Consider the following 23,725-nt stretch of genomic DNA (forward strand, 5'->3'; position numbering starts at 1 on the left):
GTTCAAAGAATGAGTTGACCAAATTTGTTTATGGCTGTCAAAGGACAGCCTTCCCGCGTCTTGATTTAGCTAAGGAAAACTTATTGAAACTTTGACATTATAAGCTTATCGGCCATTTTGATCTTAATCCTTTGGATTTATTCGATCGGATTGCATTGTTATTCTTTTTTTTTTTTTTTTTGGTCACTATATTGTCCCAGTGTTCTTGATAACTCTCAATTTATGTTGCATGACACCTCACATTTGTTTAGAATGTTTTTACATTGAGTTACCTTTCCAGAAAGGTAAACCGTATGCGGTGATTGGGGGTTGTCATGTGACACGTCAATCACCCATCAACCTCTGGATGAACCAACCCACCAGCTGCCCTTAGTGCACAATTTCCTGGAAGTGCGACCTCTGATAAGGTTCCTAGAAGCTGCCCATTGGCTTCTTTGTTAACACCATTACCCTTGAATGATTGGAAAAGTCCCATAAAGGCACTGATGTGGGTGCACACACACACACATGCGCACACAGATGATCTGCTGTGTGTTCTGACTTAGACTCTATTCCACCACTGGTGATTATCTTATAAATCAATACTGTGGGCCAGCTGGCCAGTGTTTTTGTGTATTAGCCTCAGAATACAGACAGTAATTTGGTCAGCATAGACTAGACAAACAGATTAATACAGTAAGGAGGTCACAATGGCCTCACTTGGCTTCTTGTAAGTCACAACAGGGTTTCTATGAAAGTGAAAGGTTCACGTTGTGATTCGGAGCCACTGAGTCTGCAGGGTTTAAATGACGTCAAGACTTTGACTTCACATGGGTGAAGTTGTTTATGTTAATTGGTCTTGCTGTTCATTTGTAACATTTATGTACACTGTAGAAAATTATTGCATTTGAATCTCAAATTGTTGATCACAGGTAAGTTCCCTGCATACCAATCACAGCATATTCAGAAACTGCTAAGATCAGTGAAGCCACTGGAACAATAGGGACATCACCAGTCCCTGAAAAGAAATCTCCCTCTGCCATTAAACTGTCCAACATGGTTTCTATCAAGGCTCTGATGGATCTCTCCTTGTCAAAGTACCTATTGTTTTAATATGAAGCACAAGTAGTTAAGATTTGTTTCATGCTCTTGTTTGGTGAGCGCAGAATGCATAGGGGATGAATTTGAAGTTTCTGGGGAATGTATGAATTGTGGTTAATCAATGAAACGTACATTACCCACCTCTTGTCAATTGTACTCTGACTATATAAGAACTCTGTCTAGATTCCTTCATCTTCTCTTTTCATCTTTCTAAAGAATGTTCTTCATCCATCCATCTTCCTTATCTTCATCATTAGACATCTAACACATTATCACTTTCCACATATATACAACTGCTTTTCTTTTTTTTTCTTCCCCTGTCCATAAACCTTCATTTCTGTTTTACCTCCTATGTGGCCTCACACATCTCCCCACCTCATTCCCTTAACCACAATTAGATTCCCTGTTTACCCAGTGAAGACTGGCTTGCGTTACTCTTTAAACATAAACACGGTGGTGATCGCTTTGTCTGTGATTCACATGTGCAGCCATGCAATCAAGCACACATGCCCATATGAGGTTTTTCTAAGAAACTGAGGGTGGTAAGCACATGGCAGTTCTGTGGTCTTTCTCTCTTTTGCCCTTTGTAGTGGGGTCATTTCTCATATTTATCTATTCTTTGTGCATACATGGACCCAGGGTCTGGGATTTTTGTGATGCCTTTGTCTGTGGTGTACCTCCTGTTGACATGGGGTGGCAAGTTTCCTGCTGTTGGTGTTTTCCGGCAGCAGTTAACCACATGGGTGCAAGGGGGGTTGAGATGTCCTGACATTTTCTGTTTTTTTTCATGGGGTCATTAGATGTTCATGGTTTGCAATCTTTGCTTAGCACTCTACAATAACTGCTCATTCTGCAGTTAGAGGGGCTTACGTTGGAGTACATTCTGTTTAATGAGAAGAGGTTGATCTCTGAGGGATCTCCTCTGCCCTCATTGTAAAGTAGGGAATTGCTTTAATGGCTTAAGGGTCCTTTTTTGCACCTTTTCTTCCTCCTGCATCTTGCTGTTTTTTTTTTTGACTGTCCTATTTTTCATGGACTCTCCAGCCTCACTCCCTCTTTTTTTCTTCAGTTTTTCCTCTGCTGCTCATTTAGGTCACTAGTGCTCTCAAAATACTTGAGTGAAACCAAGTGGTTTTGGAAGGAATTGGTTCCCATGAAAAAATCTTGAGCTTCTTCCACAGCTAACAATGTAATGTTGTGGAAATGTCAAAGTTGCCATTTTTTTCTGCCTTGCCATAGATGCTTATTAAAAAACACGTTCTGTGGTTGTAGTGAGAGAATATGGATTTTGTGGAACATCTAGCCCTGTTGCACCCACAAGCCATGTCACTTTTAAACCTTCTGAATAGTGGAGTAAATGTGTCTATCTTTGCTGTGATATTTCAGTCGGTGTTGCTTTGACTATATAGCAATAGTTTATGTCGTGCGTTCCTGAACTGCGGTGCTCATGGAACAAAAGCTTTTCTAAAATTATCACCAAAAGTATCGGTGGCAGGGTGACTTATTTCGCTGACACCTTGTCCTCCTAAGTCATTCAGATAAAGGCAGGTATGTGGTAGTCTGATGGAGTAAAAACATCAGCTTCTGCATTTAAACCCTGACTCTGTTTTTTCTAGGCTGCCTGTTAGTCATGTGAGGACTTAAAGGATAATCACCTCAAATGTCACTTTCAATAATTGGCACATTGCAAAAAAATCTTTGGTGGCATATCTTCAGTGAAATGAAGCATGAAACGGTTAACTTAGAATCAATGTTACGTTGCATGTGTATGCACATCGTGCGCAATTTTCTTTGAGTAATACGGCATCTCTTCTTTTCCTTTGCTTTCCGATTATTGAACGTCATGGTGTCTGAAAAAAGAAGAGGCTGTTCGGTCCTCTGTGTTGGGTGCCTGGTTTGCTACTTTCTGCATGGTTCAGTGTCTTTTTTGTGACCATGATCAAGCATCTCAAAAGCAGTATGCATGAGGCAGCATTACCAACCAGTTAGAGCATATAAATAACTGAGAGCTCTATTGATCCATTGTGTGACTAGGGGGGAGCAGAAGTGCTTGCAAATTCCCTGGAAGTCACTCTATATCATGTCCGTGGCTTAAGGAAAAGCCCTGACATTATACTTTATTGCTTTGACGGTTATATTGGCATTTTGCTGCCTTTTAGAGGATGACAGTGCTTCTGCCTTTGACTTTTTTTTCCCTTTTCGCCCGTTAATGAAGTAGCACAAGGAGATGTTAGGAGATGATGTCACCTCTTAATATCTCACTACCCAACCCCCTCCATCCCCGCCTCAGTCAGACTGACAGCAACGCTAGCAGATCTCGCACAGAAGCACATAGAATGAGGGAGGTGAGGAGTGACACTGCTCTCACATCTCCATCATAAAAGTAACAGTGCATCAATGATATGGGAGTGTAAGCTTGTTGGTGCTGGTGAGATCTCCCTGCCATCCGGTAATTGGGAAAGGTGGAAATAAAAAGGTCAGTCTGCATGTAGGGGGAAGTGTATAGCTCTGGGGCTTTCTTTTTGTGACTGATTGGAGGTGTGAACAATATGTTATCTTTAAATTCCTCTAAGTGAGCCATGCTTAATTACTGAGGATATTCAAAATGATCCATCTATCTATCTGTCTGTCTTTCTGTCAGACAGACAGAGAGAAATGATGGGAGGCCATCATATGGAAAATAACTCTATGTATCAATGGGACTGGTTGAAAGGGTTCGGGTGGGGATGGGCTAAGCATAGATGGAGACGGAGCACATGTTCCAAGAGATAATTGCATTTCTCTCACCTGTTACCCTTTACAGGCCTTCAAGAGCGCCACAATGAGCTCATACTGGTGTGCTGGAAAGGGCGATGTCATTGATAACTGGTGTCGCTGTGACCTGAGTGCCTTCAGCAAAGACGGCCTGCCTAACTGCAGTCCCCTCCGGCAGCCAATGTAAGTGTGAGGTGACACCATGGCATATAGGTTTTCATACCAAAGAGAGGTTTTCTTAATGCATGCACTGGTTATAAATTAGTATATGCACACAGACACACACGCACACACACACACGCACGCACGCACGCACGCACGCACGCACCCACACACACACACACACACACACACGCACGCACCTGCCTCTACTGATTCCTAAGAATGTTGTAGACACAATCCTGGTCCCTGAAGTTCTAATAACTGTTAGCTGACTTCACACTCTCCCTCTCCTAAAAGAACATACATTCATTCAAGGTGCCCTAATAATACTCCTAAGGCTTTTGTCAGTCATTCTCTCAAGAAATGTCTGTCATGAGGACTTCCACAAAAAAATGTAGTGGGTTGAAAAAACAACCATAGAGGGCAGAGCTATTCCTCAGGCACCTATTTTATGACTAAAACTAGAATTTGAATGGACACCTTTGACTGTGGTTGTGTTTGTTTCATACAAGATATTTTGTTCCTTTTTTGTGTATATCCCAGTGTTATTTGCCCATTATAAATAACAAGCACTTTAATTTTAGCTTCCATTTTCACAGTGTGCATGCTATTTAGTGGTTTTTAAAAGAATACCAATGGCAAAACTATGAACAAACCTTGTCATATATTCAAGTTGTTATGATAGCCACATTAAATTTGAATACCAAAGATGAGAGAATGGGCTAACTTCTGAATTTGTGTTTATGTGAACTTATAGGCCACTTATATTCATATCTCTTGCCAACAATGGCATGCTAAAGTGATAATAAAAAATCTAGTTGCAAATACACTACACTTCAGATCAATATCAAACAAATGTTCAATAGTGTTGTGCTTAGTATTTAAAAGTTTATTTGTTGAAATTGCACTATTTGTGTGATCTGTCATTTTCAATTACTAATTACTAACCAGCTACTTACAGTTTTTCTCAGTCATTTTGGTGCATTTCTTGAATTATATTTGACATTTGTAAACAGTGCATTTCTCAAAACAATTCGTATAAACTCCTAAACATGGCATATGTCTGCTTGCAAAAGCTAATTTCTGTTTCAAAATCCTTAGTTCATCTCTCAGAATTAAATATCTTTCAAAGAATGTGTCAGTGCCTCAGAATGACAAGTTTCATTGCATATGGATAAGACAGTCAAATTGATTAGTCACGTCATCAATTTAACAACATACTCTGAAGGGATGTTCTGTTGTACACTATGGGTAAAGTTTTGATGACAAGTACTGTAAATTGTAATTGTTGGAGATCAATGGCAAGAGACTGGACAAGATTAAAATTTACACTTTTACTGTAATTTGTTAACAGACCATGTCATTGTGATACATAAAGGAAAAGACAGCACTGCAGAAAACAAAGGAAAAAAAAATAGAAATGGAAACAGAACAATGCAGGTCTGTGGGAATTATAGTGCAATATTCCTTTAGTTCCCATCTCCATACTGAGAACAATTCCTCGGTGAAGTAGGATGAGAGGAACTCCATCAGCATCTCATTGTGGGTCTCAAACCATATCTTGTTGATGTTGCTACGACGGAAACTGGTATTATGTCCTGAACCTCTTCTGCCTCTTCCACTGTTTTGCCTCTTAACTCCTCAGAAATGCAACATTGTGTTTTATACACTATATGCATGTCAGCTGAGGGTTCATGAGATGCACCATCAATCTATTTCAGAAAATTGTATGATCATTGGTTGATCTAGTAGTGCTTCACATGTGTACCTTCTTGGGATTCACCTGGGAGCAATTTACCAGTTTGGGAAATATCTAGAAAAAAGTCTAATAGAAATGTATAAAAATACGCGTATCATATTATGACAACTTGTTCAAGCATTTTGTATGTTAAGACTTGGACAAACTTAACAAAACAATTCAACAGAGGCCCACATAATGCATGTTGATCAACATGCCATAAGCAATTGAAATGTACTTAGAATTGTACATGATCACTTGCATGGTGTACAAAAGCATTAGCAACTTGCTCAAATGAATGAGAAACTGATTTATTGATGTGCACAAAGGATTGAACAAATAATTTTGAGAATTGCACCAAAGCGAGTGAAAAAACTGCAAATAAAGATAATAGGGCAATGATCAAATTAGAATAGCATCCGTAATAGCCGGAGTGACTGTAATTTAAATGCTGAGTGTTTTGCTTCCTGTATTATTTTAGATTGCGTCTGGCCCCTAACTTGGAGCCCTCAAGCACAACAGTGGCCCTGGAATGGATGGATGTGGAGCCGCTTATTGGCTGCAAAGTTTCTGACTACATCATTCAACATAAACGTGTGGAGGATCCTTCAGAAGCTGAAATCTACACAGGTAGGAAAGATTAATTTTACAGCTAGTTTCTTGACTATCGTTTATAACCTTTGTTTTAGTTTTGTTTATGTTTTTCCCACATTTGACTTACACAAGGTTTGTATGTCAATAGTGATCTTGTGAGCAGTTATCCATGATTTTCCTCATGTTGCTCCTAAGTTTAAAACTTCTTCTTCTATGCATGAAGTTACACTATAACTTTGTGTTACAAAAAGAAGGTGGAGGAATTGGCCTTGAATGCAAACCACATATAAAGCATTTGCTTGAGGACATGGTATGACGTAGCGGGGATCGTCCAAACACTGTGAGTGGTGCTGGCAATTGTATTTGCAGGTCAAGGGAATGGTCATTGTTGTGATCAGGGCCGGTATGAGTCATAGGAACAAGCCAGATCCAATCAAGAAACTAGGTGGTGTGGGGAGAAAAAAAAAGTGGCCTCAGACATTGAGAAGTATAGACAAGCCATCCATCACAGCTGGAAGTGATGCTGATGAAGCGTGGGCACCAGTGAGCAAAGAGAGGCCCCAGACAGCTAGGCACACACATGCTGGCAGAGGTGAGGCATGAAGGGGCAGATGGCGAGGGTGACTCACTTTTCTATTTGCCAGTCACCACTCGTGTTGTAAATGGTGTTGCAACAGAGACAAAGTTGAACTTTAGAGTAGTTGTTTTCAACTTTTTGTGTCGCTGTTCCGGTTTATTGTTTGCAAACTCTTTAATTTATTCACCTTTGATAACTTTTATTCATGTAAACTGAAAATGAAAATGTTAAGATTATCTAAAGAGGCAGTATTATGTAAAATCAACTTTTTTGAGTTTTTTATCATGTTATAATGTTATTCCTGCATCAAAAATATACCTGGAGTGTTGCTTTGATTCTTTTATGTATGTTTGAGAAATCATTTAATCTCTCTTGGTAACCATTCTGGGCGCAGAAAACTTTAAACAGTTCCCAGTTTAAAGCTGTGTGTAATACCAGACTTTTATTTATATATATATATATATATATATATATATATATATATATAGCTGAATGCAGAGAAACTCCACTGAACCAATTTTGGGGTTAAATTCCTTTTGTAAGGGCTTTTTAGCGTTTTTTTTTTTTTTTGTTTTTTTTTTGATAGCATGTGTTTTTCTCCTACTTCTTCATGTTTTCCAAGCTGGCTGGATGATTTGAACTAAGGCGTGTGTAATCATGGCTTCCTCTCCAGACTTTGAAGGTGGTTACACGTTGAAGATTTGTTTAACAGAATGACTTTGAACCATGTTTGATAATCACATGGCAAAATCACCAAACATAGAGCTTAAGCCAATAAAGGTATTTGGCAGTGTAGGGCAATGTGAAGGGATACACCTATTTTAGGTGTCCAAGCCTAAAATAAGGTAATTTAATATTTAAAAATGAGGCACAAAGTTTCTCATTGTTTTCTTTTTTGTTTTGTTTATTTTTGTGATTTTAAAAGCAGAAGAGAGACATTGTTACGGTTTTCTGGAGGTAGTTCCAGAGTTGGGAAGGAGAGTGAGAAAAGGTTCCATTCCCTATGGTGCTGAGGAGGACAGAGGGAACAGTTAGGTAGATAGAAGAGGAAGGATGGAGAAAACACAGTCAGATTACCAAAAGTTAATATTTTTAAATATTGTCCTAAAAATATTGAATGTATGAAAACGATAGTCAGCTGGTGCTCATGTTTGAAAAACCTGTGACAAAATTGGCACCCACTGAAGAATTAAAACCTTGCTTCAGACTGGTGCATGTAAGCGAAATGAGATAGTCAGACACTCCACTCAACCATGTTGAGTATGAGTCACTCGCTGAGCACACACATACAGCCATGTGCACACTCATACAGATGGCAAAGAGTGAGGATGTTCATACACTTGGATATTGCCCTCACTGTGTCTCCAAAGCTTCTATAGAACAGCAGAGGAGACCGAGTCCTTTGATCATAAATGTACTTCATATAATGATTGTAAAAAAAAAAAAAAAACATTTTCTCATAAAATATCAAGGATCTCATGATTTTGGTCTTATTCAGAGAAGGTGTTGGAATTTTATCCTGCTGTATGGGGCTTTAATAGGAAAATCATTAAAAACTCAATGTGAGGTCAGTATTCAACTAAAATGTGTATTTTACTTTTACGTTTGTGCATATATGTGAGAAAGACAAAAATCCATTTGAGGCGGATGAGGGTTAAATTAACAGTAGACCATTTTTTTTTCCTATCGAGTTTGTAGATAATTTGATTACATTGAGAATTTAACTCTATAGTTCTCATTACTGCAGTCATGCCTTAAAATTTAAAATTTTCTGCTTATGAACTATTTTTCACACCACCTAGGTCATTGTTAAAATGAAATATCTCATTATGCAATGTGCCAACATTTTGCCTGAGAATTGACATTCATTGCAGCTTCCTGCATGAATGGATGCAATTAAAGTCTTAGAAACTCTTTGCACTGAACATAATTTTCTTTAACTGTAACGCTCATCGGTTTTGCTCATATGAGTTTCCTCTTTCATTATCAAATGAAAAGATACCACTCTTGGTAGCTTATGATAATCTCTATTTAGTGGAAATGAAACTTAAAACAAAATCCTGCCTTTTAAGGAGGCTTCACATCCAGTTATTCCCAGACATCATTGTAGTGGGTTGTGTCAGAATCAGACATTTTATTCTCTGACCTTATGTCAAACATTCTCAAAAATGCTGTATAAAACTTGGAGATGGACCCAGAACGCCACATGCTAGTTGACATTTTTATAATGCTAACATTATAGCTGCCTTGTGATGGACTGGCAACCGGGTGTACCATGCCTCTATCTCATTATACTCTGGAGAATTACATTATTCTCCAGAGTTTGATGACCCTGATAGGCGTACGTGGGTACAGAAGATGGATGGACAGACGGATGGACAGATGAATATAGGGATGGCAGCAGACAGACACTAACACTAATTTAATGCTCCTTGTCAATGCTAAATTGTACACATTTAGATTAAATTATTTACAATATGCCTTCTCAAGAGGGGCATGAATGTAAAGAAAACTGTTCTAGGAGTTCAGTAAGAAAACTTTTCGAACTTCTTTGCTGTTTTTGACAATAGGACAAAGTACAGATGCACACTTAAAGATTGTGAAAAGGGAAATTGTGGATAGAAGCATCTGTGACGGGAAAACCAAAATTAATCTTTGATATTTTTGGAAACATAGATAAGAAATCCCCTGTTTTAATAGAATGTTGCATTACTATCATATGAACCACAAACCAAACAGCCAGTAGTAAAAGTCTCTTGTGTGCAGACCTCTGTACTTAGAGGAAAAAGCAATGTTATGGTAGCTTAAAGCCTTGCTTCTATGCCAGTCTGCTGGTAAGTAATAGTGATTTTTAATTTAATTTTGACAGTCATAGGTAATTTGTATGAGTAATGGATACATGTGCTCCCTTTTTGGTGGATTAAACGTAAGTCCTGAATCATCTCAATGGGGTTCAGTGTGTATGCCAGGAGTATTGGTTGAATACTGTTGCGGTTGTTGAAGTAGGGAGTAACCATGGTCCTGCACAAGTTGTAAAGACTCAGTCTCTCAGCTGGTCCTGGTGATATACATTTACAAGCCACTTAATTTGAAACACTCATTTTTTCTGTAATCTCAAATTATTTTGCCCATTCGCCTCTTCCTTCTGACATGAGAAAGCCTTACTGGCTACACAACTGTTGATCTCTGGATATTCTTTTGTTTAAACTTCACTAAAGTTTAAACTTCACTTGGAACAAGTGAAGTTTGGTTTTCCAAATTTCACTTGGAAAACCAAGTGAAGTTTGTGCAAAAAAAATCCCAAAAGATCGAAAATTTCAAAATTATTCAGTTAATCTTTAAATCCATTCCTCCACCCCCAACATTAATGTAACATATGGCAGATCTGGATGTTTATTAATGAATTATTATATTTATATTTCTTAATGAGAGTCCTTTTCATGTATCAGTTTACATGATAGCTGTAATGTAAAATACATGCTATTCGTTTATTTGTCCTTTCAATTGAGCCAACAGGCCAAGACAAAAAAAATCCACAGTTTCTTTTATTCCACACTGTTTGTTTTTGTACTGTCGTCAGGGCTTTCCACATATGAGAAGTCTTTATGTGCCATAAATTTAAGTAATGATGGATTCCATTTGTGACGGATATGCAGAAAATGAGTGACTTCTCTGGGCTCTACACAGACCTCTAGATGGCACAACAAGGCAGAGGCAGGATTTATTGGAAAACCAGTTAGATAGAGAGCACTGGTGTGTTATTGTGAGGCTCAGCATTTCTCTAAAGCAAACCAGCTGTGAAATGTGAAGGTACATTCACAGTAGGCATGTAATTTGGAGTCAAAACCTCGCAGATTTGAAAGATGTTAAGCTGTGTCAATGGCGCTGTGATAACATGAAAGATTCATTTCAATCTGGGTATGTAGTCATATAAGTCTGAAAACTGATCCTTTGTATTTGTGTTTGTTACTGACTGTGAAAAGGTATGAATCTTACTTCAGTCCAGTTTTAGCCATCTCAGAGACTACAGACGTCATCATTTGCATTTCATAAAAGAATACAACAGAGTTTTGATAAAGAGAGAATAGGGAGTATTTTTAAACATCCCTCCGGTCTGTTTTGTGTCTGTCTGTCTTGTCTGTTTTGCAAGTGGTTCCTTGTAAAAGGCAAACTGCCAAAAAAAACCCCACCAAGGTACTTCTGGATACCATCATTACCAGCTTTCCGTTCCTGTATCATATTGATTTGTCAAATCGTAGGCGACATCTTCTTATAAGCATTCATCATAAAGCTTTGCTGACCAAAACCTATTCACCAATAAACAAAATCCTACTCACCAATACCTGTAAGTCCAGGGTTTTTTTTTTAGCGAGATTTATTTAGTCACAAATTAATTACAAGCGAACACTGTGTAAAAACGGAAACAGCAACTGCCTTGTGAGAAGATTGGAGTCATTTTAGGACAGTATAGCCAGGAAGAGACGAGGAAAGAGAGAGAGCACAAAGCAAAAGAGAGATAGGGGGAACCAGACAGCAGCAGCATGGAGGGCTCCAAAGCAATGATGTCACCTCATGCTGGTACTATTGGACTCAGAAACAGATTAGCCATTTGATCTTTGCCCTTAATTTAGTTCCAGTTTGCTTCTTCCAGCTCATGCCGCAAGCTTATTGAGACACACGACATGTGGATCTTGTTCTGCTTTTCCTCTCCTGTCATATGCCTAATACCTCTACATAACTCTGCTCTTTCCACATGTCTTTTGCGATCACAATCAACGGTATCCCCCCCGCCCGCCTCCCCCCTTGTTTATGTAACAGCTCCATCATTGCTCGAGACCAAGAATACACCCCAATGCGTCGATAAGCTCTTATTCAAAGAGATTGAATTATATGGAGATAAACGGTGTCCTTGAGTATGGGTGCAGATAACAGATTGGAGTGACACAGCTGACTCTCTGTTTTGTTAATTAAAGATGACCTCATCGCTAAAAATGGACGCTGTGCACCTCCTCGTCACGAGCTTCGCCATCAGCAGATTGCAGATTGCAGGCAGGGGGCCAAAGGCTTTCTGCAGTCCTTATTCCTTTTTGCTTCCTTTCCCATTTCTCCTCTTTGCACGCACATTGTTAGTCTCTGCCTTCGCCACAGGTCTAGACTTCCCTGATTTATTTATTTTTTCTCCTCCCAATTTTTCAATAATTATGATAATCCCTCAGTGTTGCCAAAAGCTCACTAATGAATGTGTGCTGGAATTATGAAATTATTACTGAAGCAAGACAAGAATATTGCCTCTTTTCATTTGTCTTTTTTTTTTATTACGGGGTTTTTTGTTCCTATCAGTTATAGTGAAATTGTATCTGTTTGGCACAAATTATGAGTCAGTCAAATTTGATGCTGGGATAAAATTAATTTTCAATGCATTTTAAGCATTAAATCGGTATTGATTAGTCTCATTCTGTCCAGAATCAGAGCGTAGGAGGCTTTTAAAGTGGGAGAAACAAATGCATACCCATAATAAAATGGCTTGCATTATTATAAAGACAGGATCCATAATCCAGCTGGGTTTACTGAGGGCTGTTTGTGTAATTCAATGGACACATTTTGGTGTTTGTACAAGATCTTTACCCCGACTGTTCAAAACAGACAAGGAAACAAAATGTGCAAAAAGTTTTTAAATTCATTCTACCATTACGATTCAGAAAGAAAACCAAATCTATCTTTAGTCAGCCTAGTTATAGGCTCACTATCAGGGACCATGTGATCAGGAATTGTGGCTCAAAATTGATCCAGGGAGGTATTTTTCATGCTAGTTGTATTCAGAAAAATAGTCAATTTATATTCCAGGAATTCGTCACGTGCTCTTAAACATAGACACAAAATAGATACTGATATTGTTCTATTGTTGTGCAATTTTCCTTTCCAATTATCAAAATGTTTCAAATGTCTTAAAATTGTTACAAAATCAAAATATTTTACCGTCAAATGATTCCTGTGCTGACTCTACTATAATACAAAATGTAATACAAACATTAATCCTTAACCAAGATCACAAAAACACATTGGTTCTAATGCAGCTCCCATCTCACATTACTCCAGTCTTGCTTTCTCTTCTCTGCTTTGGTTGCCAGTAAATTTTAGAATTCATTTTACGATCTCAGTTTTTACTTTTAGGGCCCTACAATGTCAAGCGTCCCGGTATATTGCTTACTTTTCTGAAACCTTATTCTTCTTCCTGTGCACCAAGGTCAACTGGTCAGAATTTGTAGGTAGTCCCACACACTCGGTTTAAAACTTATGGGGATTGGGCATTTTAGGCTGTTGCTCTAAGACTGTAGAGCTCCCTCCTGCTTTCCTTCTGTTGTGCTGTCTCCACTGACTCTTTTAAAAAGCAGCTGAAGACGTTTAACTGAAAAGCTCTTAAGTAATTAACTTGGTGCTATAGTTGGCTTCCTGCTTTTGCAGTGGTCTCCAGTCCGCTGGACATTCAGCATTCTAACCAAACCAGAGTTCACCTCAGTCGAACTGAGACCTAGATTTTTAGTCAGACAAGAGTTTGCTTTCTTGATCTTCATTTGCTAATGTATTGGAACCTTTAATTTCAGTTATGTTTTTTTTTTTTTTTACATCAAAAATCAAGAAAATCAAGCAAAACCAGGTTACCGAAGGCGATATTTCCAAAGCTTGAAAGTTTCATAAACATTTTTTAATTGATTAAAACATTAGATGCTCACATCTATGGCCCTAAGACCAGAAAATGCCATTTTTGTTAAGCGTATATTCAGGCAAAATTTGAGGCTCAGTAAAAAAAAAAAAAAATGTTTTGTGCAGTAAAACTAGACCACACGTGATTCACATCAAAATGGTGGACACAGGGGTTCATTAGTCTTTGACAAACCCTGACACCTGACCCAAAGTACTGCGGTGCGGAAAGGGCAGGGGCTACTGAGCTAAGCACGGTGTCATTTTCAGGTTGTTACACTCAAAGAGTTTTGGAGTTGTGGTGGGAACTGGGAATTGCCCAGTACATCAAATGGCATGTAGGAAAAGTGCATTATGTAGCTGATATATGTTATGAATTTTAAAATAATTCTGGCAGATAAATTTAGTTTGTTTTGTCAATTGCGTGACAGTCAGATATGTTTTATAAAACAAACATGTTTCAACACTGAATTATCATTTCATTTTTAATATTGACTCTGCACTGGTTGACTGTGATGCTGCAATAAATACCAGTGTCATTTCAGTGTAAGTCATACAGCTTTTCACATTTTGTACATCAACCAGAAACTTGTTGATATTTACATTTTGAATCAGTCCACCCACCTAAACCCTAAATAAACCCTGACTTCTGGCTTTTCTTTCACTGTTGGCTTTCTGTCAACAGTGACTTTTTCCTAAAAAAAAAAAAAAAACATTCTTAAATATTCTTTTCATTCTACTTTCTAGTAATGCACAATTACTATTATCTGGAAATAGTATGAGGGGTAATAATAATAATCAACAACAACAACTTTATTTGAAAGCATTTTCAAATAAAGCCCTGAACATTTACAAGGAGAGATTTTAGAAAACTATGAGGCAGGGCCGTAATGGTGTTTTAAACCTTTCTAGTTAAAATTATCCAAGAGGGTACAACATGGTCTCAGCCATAGTATTCATTAAATCATTCCTAAAGTTTGTTGTTTGAGCCCACTTGTATAAACCATGGCTAATAAATTGTTGTTTTTTTATAAAGTGAGCATTCATTTTAGCAAAGTAACAATGTGTTTGTTGAAAACATTGATTATGTAATGGGCACGAGCTCCAATAAAATAACACATGATTTCCAGTTTGCTGGGAAAATCCTACATTTAGAGGGAACAAAGCAGCTGCCAGGTTTGGAATTTTATTCCCACAAGAGCCACTGCAATAATGAACCATTTGGATTTTTTTTCTTATCTCTTCAAAACAGTAGATACTGAAAAAAAAAAAAAAAAACAGCTCACTATCAAATGCAGATGGGGTTACAGATGACTGTTTAGTGTTATTGACTAAGACACACAGTCAAACTTCTATCTTTAAAGGTGATACCTGAAGCCTGATTGGACAGAAATACTTTGCCTGGAGCATTAGGAGAGTTACTTATGCATTTCTTTATTATTTGTTTTCCTTTTTTCCTTCAAACTACTCTGTTAAATATTGATGAGAATTAGTGAATTATGACATTTGATGATTACTGAACACTGTGACAAATAAACACGACCACTTTTGTGTCCCTACTTTTTATGGATTATTTCTTGAAGGGACAGTTTGTTTTATTTTTTTAACCTGAGCATGCTAACTAGTTGTGTTGTATAGAGTCACCTACTTGCATTGGTGCCATTATCACAATTGTTTAGTGATATTTATTAAAACATTTTTTCACAATTATGTTTTTGTTGTTTTTTTGGTGCACAGAAGAAGTAGCTGACCTAGGACTCCCACGAGTGATCCCAAATTAGAAAATTGGTTATGAATTTTCATTTATTGTTCTGCAAGTTTCATTAACTCAAATTTAAGACTTTTAACCCTCTTGCGGTCTTAAGAGACAGGGTCAAATTGACTTTGCAAGCTTTTACCTTGCACGCAGCCCAGCCATCGCACTGACACTCAGTGTGCCTTTGCGTTTTTGTTTTTGGGGTTTCAGTCTAACAGGATACCCTCCCCATGCTTCCCTGCTGCCCGACAATCAACCATGACATCCTCCTGAGTGTCACGCTAAGACTGTGGGAGGATTAAGAATTTTTGTAGACCACTATAGATCCAAATTAACACATATATCATCCAAAAATGTAAAATAGAAATGTGTGTGTGTGTCTGTCTCTCTGTCACCGTTACTCCAGGATGAGGCCCTGGCATCATACTGGGTGACGTCTTCATCTTCTGGTCATCATATTGTTGAACCTTTCGTCAAAATGAGTACCGTGCTGTAATATTGTTAGCATTTGTACTATCAAACTGCTGAGAAACTGCTAGGTTTTGCACACACATCTTCAGTTAAAAGAAGAACTGCTTTTAAAGTCTTCCACAGAGGCTTTATACATCAGACCTGCTTGCTATGTCATCCTTTTCTTCTATTTCATTATACTAATGGACCATCTATGCATTTCTTTCTTGCATTTTGTAGAGACATATAGGGAAGGGTACCACTCTAATGTCTTACTGTCCAGAAGCCACCCCTTTTATTTGTCTTGCATCTTGAGGTGCATTTAAGAAATTGAAATATAATTTGTGATGATGAACACTGCTGAGGACAAGACATGATAAAGCTAATGTTGATTTAAAGAAACACATCACGCAATTTCTTTCCTGCTACTTCATTTCATACAGGGACTGATAAAAATCCCTAACCAGAAATGTAGAGCTGCCTCCATTAAATATGGTCTAACATAACTTGCTATTTTGATGACTACAGTGTGCATGAATTTTTTTTTTTGTTGTTGTTGTTGTTGTTTTAATGTGGATGCAAAGGAAAAATGTTTTGTATTACTAGCATATTTCCAGTCTTATGCCTCACAATGTTTTGGTCCACTGTTTCTTCTTCCCGACGGCCAACACACAGGTCAGTGACAAACTCTCCCTGACTTTATGGCAGAGATTCCTGAGCCCTTTGGAAGAACATTGTCATGGCTGTTCTTGCTTCATAATTAGCGCCAAAAACCTGTGAATGGCGAAGTAGTTTCTGAGGAGGATGTTCCCAACGTACTCTAAATAAAAAGCACTTGAAGAGAGTTTTCTGGTTTCAAAAAGAGCATTTCCTTGACTTATAAAAATAACTGAAATCCTCCGAGTTGTCTTCATGCAAAGAATTCAAAAATAAATGTTAATTTTGTGGTTTAAAAACTGTTTCACTCTTCAGTCCTTCACTGCAAACAATAAGCTCAACCACAGCAGCTGCTTCTGCCTGCTAATCACAGCAGGAGGCTGACCTAATAAGGAGGAGGCCCAAAGCAAAAACAATATACAAAGAAATATCTACCATTAGCAGCACTTTGGATTCATAACAATCATTTAACAAATAATAAATTAATCTAATAGTTTTGTATTAGACTAAAAATCTAATACAAACCTTGTAATTCTAATAGTTTAACATTAGGTTAATATAAAACTATTAATCTAATAGTTTAGATTAATATAGTACCAATCTAGATTAAACATTGAATCAGACTAGCATTTTAATGTTTCAAGTTAGTACAACCAAATTAGCTCAATTTAATCAAATGTCAGAATGAAAAAATGATGTTAACAATGACGTTGAAAATTGATGTTAACAAAATATTTTTTTTTACATTTTTCCTTTTCACATTTTTTGAGAATATTCACATGTGTACAAATACCAATGCTGATCTACCCTTAAATTTAATCAAGTCAAAATAATGTTGATTTTCTTTTTTGTTTTTTGTTGTAGCTTTTTGATCTCTTGATAGGTTAACTCAACATTTGAGTTAAATGGTCACATCCTTGAATGCATTCTAAGGAAACGTATCAAACACACTGCTTCCTTTTGTGACTTGATGGGAAAACCAAAGGAGTCAGGAAGAATATTTTGGAGAATTGTGAACCGCAAGTCTGGTTCATCCTTGTGAACCACTTGCAGATGCCTAAAAGGCATCACGTTCGTTTGTGCAAGCAATTTTATGCGAGTATAAACATCAAGGGAATGTTGTTCAGTCGCACTGATCAGAAAGGAATGCGTGTGACAAAAGCAGGAGACCTTACCGAGATCCTGGCTAAACCTGTTTCAAGAGTGTCCTTATATGGTACTCGAGGTTTGTAAACTAAAACAAACTATGTTCTGCCACTGAGGGAGTATGCCACTCAGGGAGCAGGAAGCCATTATCAAAATAACATAACATTTCGGATTGCAGTTTACAAACGCACTCGGCAACAAACTCAAACTGGCCATAACAACCTTTCGCAAAAGGGGGAGCTTTCAAGCCTGAGAAGACCGTCCCAGCTATAAAGTATGAGAGTGGCGCCGTCATATTGTGTGGGTATTTGGCTTCCGGAAGAACCGTGTAAATTCTTTACAGTTTAGATGGCATCAGCAGGAGATGACTTTAGGGGGAAATTTGGAAGACACGTGCTATCGCTTGGGCCCAAATGGGTCTTCAGGAGGGACAATGACTGTAAGTGTACCTCAGAGCTACTGTTGTCAAAGTCTCTTGCTGAAAGCAAAAGCACTGGTGTGACTTTGACCAGTTCTTCACCAGTCATCCTCTTTCCTCTTAATCTTGTATCTATAAAATTAAAATAATTTTGTCAACCCTATCTGACCTAAGATAGGAAAGGTCCGATCTGTTTCAGCGTCAGGCAATGAGAAAACTGTTATAGGTCTATTTTATGCAGATTTGTAAATATTCTTCAACTGACTGTCCTTAAACCTATCATAATATAGTACTTTTTTTTTTCAGTTCACCTTATTACTTTTGTTTATTCTGTCATATTTTCTTAATTACTCTCGTAGTTTACTTTGTCTCAAAATCGCGTTGCGTGTTTGTGAGACATGGTTTTTGCCAGAATGTGTAATTTGTCTGTGACCACTATTAAATCTTAATTGTCTTCCATTGTCAGAAATTCAATTCACTGTTAAGCACTTAATAAATGCCCACTAAGGTAATGGTCTCTAAGATATTATGTGCTTAACTACATGATGGAAACATTGTACTGCTTCTAAATGTTATTTGGTTACCATCCTGTACTCTTTAAACTGGTTTAAGCTGTGGTACATGAGAGCATTATGAAGCACACTTCATTTACAAAGCTACATTAATATGACCAAGCAACTGGCCCTTTACATGACCTTAAAAATAAATGGTCACTTATATGTAACTCAGTAGATCTAGTACTTTGCACATTTTTTTTTTTTTTATTTATTTTATTGTTGCCATACCGCTTATTCTACCTGAATATTTGAGTATTTTTTTTGCTTGTTCTTATGCTATGGTGACTTACTCCTCCTACATGTCAGTGAATGCACATATCTGCACAAAGTTTACTATGTATGTTGGCAAGAGAGCGAGAAAGGGGCAGAAAGGCGGTGTTGTGCAGACGCAGTGCGGGGAGTGGAGGACTGAGTGCTGACAGTTTAACAGAGGAGGCCATCGCAGGTTTGGCAGCCCACAGGAAATATAAAGCTTGTGATTTGTTCGTTAATAAAAAGCTTATGTTTTGTTTGTTTAAAAACAGTGCTATTACCTTCACTAAAAGACGGTTGAGTCAGGAAAGGAGGCGTAGTAAAACAAAGGCTATTTTGACTGCAAACTGTCAATGCTGTAGGCAGTTACTTATATATGATGGGTTAGAGTATTTATACAAAAACATAAACACAACACTTTTTTTTTTTTTTTGCTCCCACTTTGCCATAAGCTCAACTGAAACATACAAACTTTTTTCTAGACAGTATTTCTCTCAAAAAATGTTAGTAAACACTTCTCCTCTACTGAGATAATCCATCACCTCACAAGTAAAGCATGTCAAGATGCTACCTTATGTGCCTCAGGCAGATCAAAATAAAAGGCCACTCTTAAATGTGCAGTTTAGTCACACAGTCTGAGTTTAGTTCATGACAAAATGGGGGAAAAAAAGTGTTGTGTTTATATTTATGTTCAGTCTATTTTGCAGGAAGACTGATGAAGCACCTGCTGCTGGATTTGTACATAATCTGAACAGAACTGAGGTAATGACTTCAGTGAAGAAAATGGACCTCACTAACAGAGTTTTTTTTTTTCTCTCTCTCTCTCTTGTGCAACTTTACCTCAGATTTCCCCTTTGAGGAAAAAAAAAACACCCCTGAACCCAATAACCTATAGAGTTAGCGCATACACTTACAAAAACACACATATTCAGACACACACACACACACATAAGTTAACATCTATGGCAAAGACACACAGCCTGGATTTAGTAGCTAAACTGAAATGATATGTTTGTGATAACAATTTTCCTGGGTGAGCCTGTAACTTTGCAGAAAATCCCACACACACCTTGGCGTGAACAAGGAGCTGAAAACAACATACCTTTATGTGTGAAATGTTTCATACATTAGGATATCTCATTAAGTGTGCAGTTTGTTAAAAATAGATGTTCACATTTTGATCTCTAACGTTTTTTTTTTTTTCTCTGTACTGGCAAGATACCAAAAAGAATAACGTTGTTTTGAAAATCTGTGTCAGTATAATAACCGTAATCCATCTGGTCTGGGAAAGGTTTGTCCTGTTTTTTTTTTTGTTTTGTTTTTTTCTATATCCATCTTCCAGCTATTTGAGAGATTTCATGTTCATATTTCATTTAGTATGCTGAGTCTTCTAAACATATGAACCTGATGTTGTTGGGGGAGTTTTAGTTTTAGCCAATGGTTTGGGGAGAAAAGAAATGCTAACTGTTGTTTTTTAATTTATATTATTTGTTTATATTAGTTGAAACTTTCAGTATGGTATAATAATGGTGTGAAATGTCTATATATCCAAATGTGTTAGAAAAACACACAGACTGTCATGGGGTGTTGAAGTGTTATGTTTTTTTACTCCCCCCCTGCCACCTAATGTATTCCATGCTGGGTTTGGGAGGAAGAATCTTCCCTCCCATGCCCACCACACCCCTGCTTTCTCGTGTTTAGTTATGCGCTGAAGTTCTTGAAAAGGGTATTCCTTGTTTTTGTAGCAAATTTAGGCCAGTCTAGGTCAGGAGCTGTTGATTTTTCTGGGCCAACACAGCCGTTTGAGAAATCTTATATGACATTGGTCTTTAAAATAAACATGACTGGACTCTGTTTGTGACTACGGCGTAGTAACAAAGCCTGAGTTTGTTTGAATCAGAGCGGTTTCCTCTGTACACTGTCTGTCAGTCCAACTCGTCACATTCCTGTGATTTGCTATTATTTGTTCTTTATTCTGCTTATTTTAGCTTCAGCTGGCATTTGTCATGAGGTTTTTATCGCAATGTAAGCTGCAGAACACAAAATAGCTTTTACCGTAATAGAATTTCAAGAGGCTTAATTTTTGCCAGCTGTGAGTTGTTTTGGCTTTGGTATCTACAGAAATGTTGACGGACCACAGGCCTGCCCTTGTGGAACCCCTTTAGCGGGTAAAACTTTAAATGCTGTACTTCTGGGTGGGTCGAAAACATTATTCTAGAGTTAATGAATAGAACTTTGATTATCATTAGCAAATTCCTGTACGCACGTGCTTATAAGCAGCCAGTTTGGGTGCAGTCAAATTTTAAAGTCCTCAGTGGAAGTGAGCAAACAACCACAAATGCAGCCTTACGTGTTGGCCAGTATCTGTGCCAGTGACTTGTAAAAAAACACTTACAGTTCAGCGGTGGAATTGTTTTTGCATGTGTGAGCACATTCAATTCATCATCCTGGTTTGCTCTACATTCAAGCTACCCCTCTCATTTCTCATGGCTTGTGATCATAAATAAGAACAGTTGCGTTCATCTGATCAATGCTGGCTGAAGCGCAGGGTTGTTTTAGGTGATTATTGAATGAATACTTCCGTGAAATAACAAATGGTACCAAATTTTCTAGTAGTTTGTCCTACTTTGCTCAATGTGAGAAACTCTTAAGTTTCACTTTTCCTTATGATTTGGTGTAAAGTATTTCAAAACAATAGGACAGGGTGAAGATGTTTGAATTGCTTTATTTAGATATGAGTTGCTTGTTCCACTTATTGTCTTTTCAGTTCCTCACATTGGTACAAGCCAGCCTCGCATGTTATGATGAAACGTGGCTTTACGTACAGTAGTCCTCAAAAGTTTACACACCGTGTTAAAGTCCTTGCTTTTAGATGTAAAAAGACTATAAGGTATTATTTATCCCATACATTTCCACTGAAAATCAAATAATTTTTTTTATAAGGAAAATAATGATCCTGCAACAACCTAAGTGCGCACACTTTTCAACTAATATCTTGTGGACGCACCTTCTGATTTAATTACAACATTCAGTCTTCTTTTGCAGGAATCTATCTGCATCTTACATATTTAATTGACAATATTTGCCTAATCTGCCTTGCAATTAGCCTGATCATGGTCTTCCTGTGCAATTCCATCAAAAAAAGGTCTTATATAATAAAACCTTTGCATAGTTTCTTTTTGAAGTAAAAATGCATTCTGAACAATATCCATTTTTGTTCAATACCAAGCCACCTCACAGACAAGACATAAACATTTGATGACTAAAGCTCATATCGCGGCTTCCAAGCCTTTACCATATCCAACTTTTTAATAAAATAAAGTGTGCATTCTGCTATACAAGCGGATGGAAGGCCAGAATAGCCACTATATAATCTTCTCTTAGACCCATCATTGGAAAAGGAAAAGACGTCACATAAGTGGTGAGACCGTAGCTGAAATACACAAAAACTGTTTGCCAGCTAGAGAAAGCACTACCTTCTTATTAGGATGATCGATCAGAACAATCCAGCTTTATTGTGCCATATAGCATTGATGAGATGAATGTGCAACAGAGAAAATAAATTACAAGCAGTCATCTGCTGATTAATGCACATCCTGACCTGCAACACTTTCATTGTTTGTCATTGTCTGCATCATCCATATTAGAGTAGTTATCTTGACTACTTACCTTCCGGATCTTTGCAAGCCCATTGAAATAGTGCAGACTAATACAGGGTTTCAATAGAGTGCTGTCTGGGACAGGGACTGTGTGTATCTGCATTATAATAGCCATTAACATTACCAGTCAGTACGTAGAAAATTACCTTTAAAGATGCATTTTTTTTCTGAAAACAAAGTTCAAAATGTCTCCCATATTCTTTCATTTCATTCAACTGCATTACAAAAAACGACAATAAAAACAGATAGCAACTCCAGGACAAAATTTTCATTTTTTTTATTTTTTATTTTTGCTATGCGGTTGAATGAACATGGGAAAAATTTTGAACTTTGACAAAAAATGTAAAATCAAGGAGCGTCCTCATTTGGAGAGCTATATGTTTAACAAATGGAGATGTCATGTTAAATTGTGAAAATACCTGTAACATTTTTCTAATCTGTAACACTCATTTTAAATATATTTTGTTTTTAAGTCTTTAGTCTTGCCCTTCCCTAACTCCATGAGCTATTGCACCTGCACCCCCATTCTTGGTCACTCAGATCAGCTGACCAGCTGCTTATGGAGGTGCCAAGGACATGGCAAAAGCTCAGGGGAGATCAGGCTTTTGCCACTGCAGCTCTTGAATTATGGAACACTTTCCCGTTGCAATTTATAAAAGTCTCTTCACTAGCCATTTGTAAATCTGCTCTTAAGGCACCCCTTTCCTCTATGGTTTTTGACCTAGTATACATTATTAATTTTATTTAGATTTTTTTTCTTGTTTGTAATATTTTCTTGTTTAAACTTTTTTTATTATTATTTTGTTTGTGTTGATCAATTGACTTATTTTACATTCTACTATTTTTGTCGTACAAAAAAATTGAATATAAAACTCTAATATGCTGAACAGAATGTACTTTTTTGGCCAGCATAAGTACTGAACAAAAAGTACATCAAAAAAGTACTTTTTGTTCAGTACTTTAGTTTGTGCCTGCTGTTTTTAAAGTGCTTTACAAGTAAAGTTTGCTTGACTTGGTTTGATTTGGCTTGCAATAAATATTGGCTTTCTCGTCACTGGATGCTTTTAGCATCACTTCCACTGTAATTGAGTTCTTTGTAGGGCTTTTCACAATGCAGTTCCTCAGGAAAGTCTTGGTCCCCTATAAGCCATCTAAACTTTTTGAGTCAACTACTCAAGTCAGTCACATTATTGCAGAAGCAGTGACCAACGTCAACTTTATACCTA

At 37.5% G+C, this 23,725-nt stretch overlaps 1 protein-coding gene across 1 annotated transcript in view; it reads left to right on the plus strand.

The window, feature by feature from the left end:
* LOC106917409 (astrotactin-2) overlaps window positions 1-23,725 on the plus strand; it is a 49,322-nt gene that overhangs the window by 7,680 nt on the left and 17,917 nt on the right. The window contains exons 2-3 of the mRNA XM_014986353.2: window positions 3,884-4,017; window positions 6,216-6,364. Of these exons, the coding sequence (XP_014841839.2) occupies window positions 3,884-4,017; window positions 6,216-6,364 (283 nt within the window). The remainder of the gene's footprint in view (window positions 1-3,883; window positions 4,018-6,215; window positions 6,365-23,725) is intronic.

Source organism: Poecilia mexicana, unplaced genomic scaffold (assembly GCF_051168715.1).
Source record: "Poecilia mexicana isolate PSO_F unplaced genomic scaffold, ASM5116871v1 scaffold_12, whole genome shotgun sequence".
NCBI classification, from domain to species: Eukaryota; Metazoa; Chordata; class Actinopteri; order Cyprinodontiformes; family Poeciliidae; genus Poecilia; species Poecilia mexicana.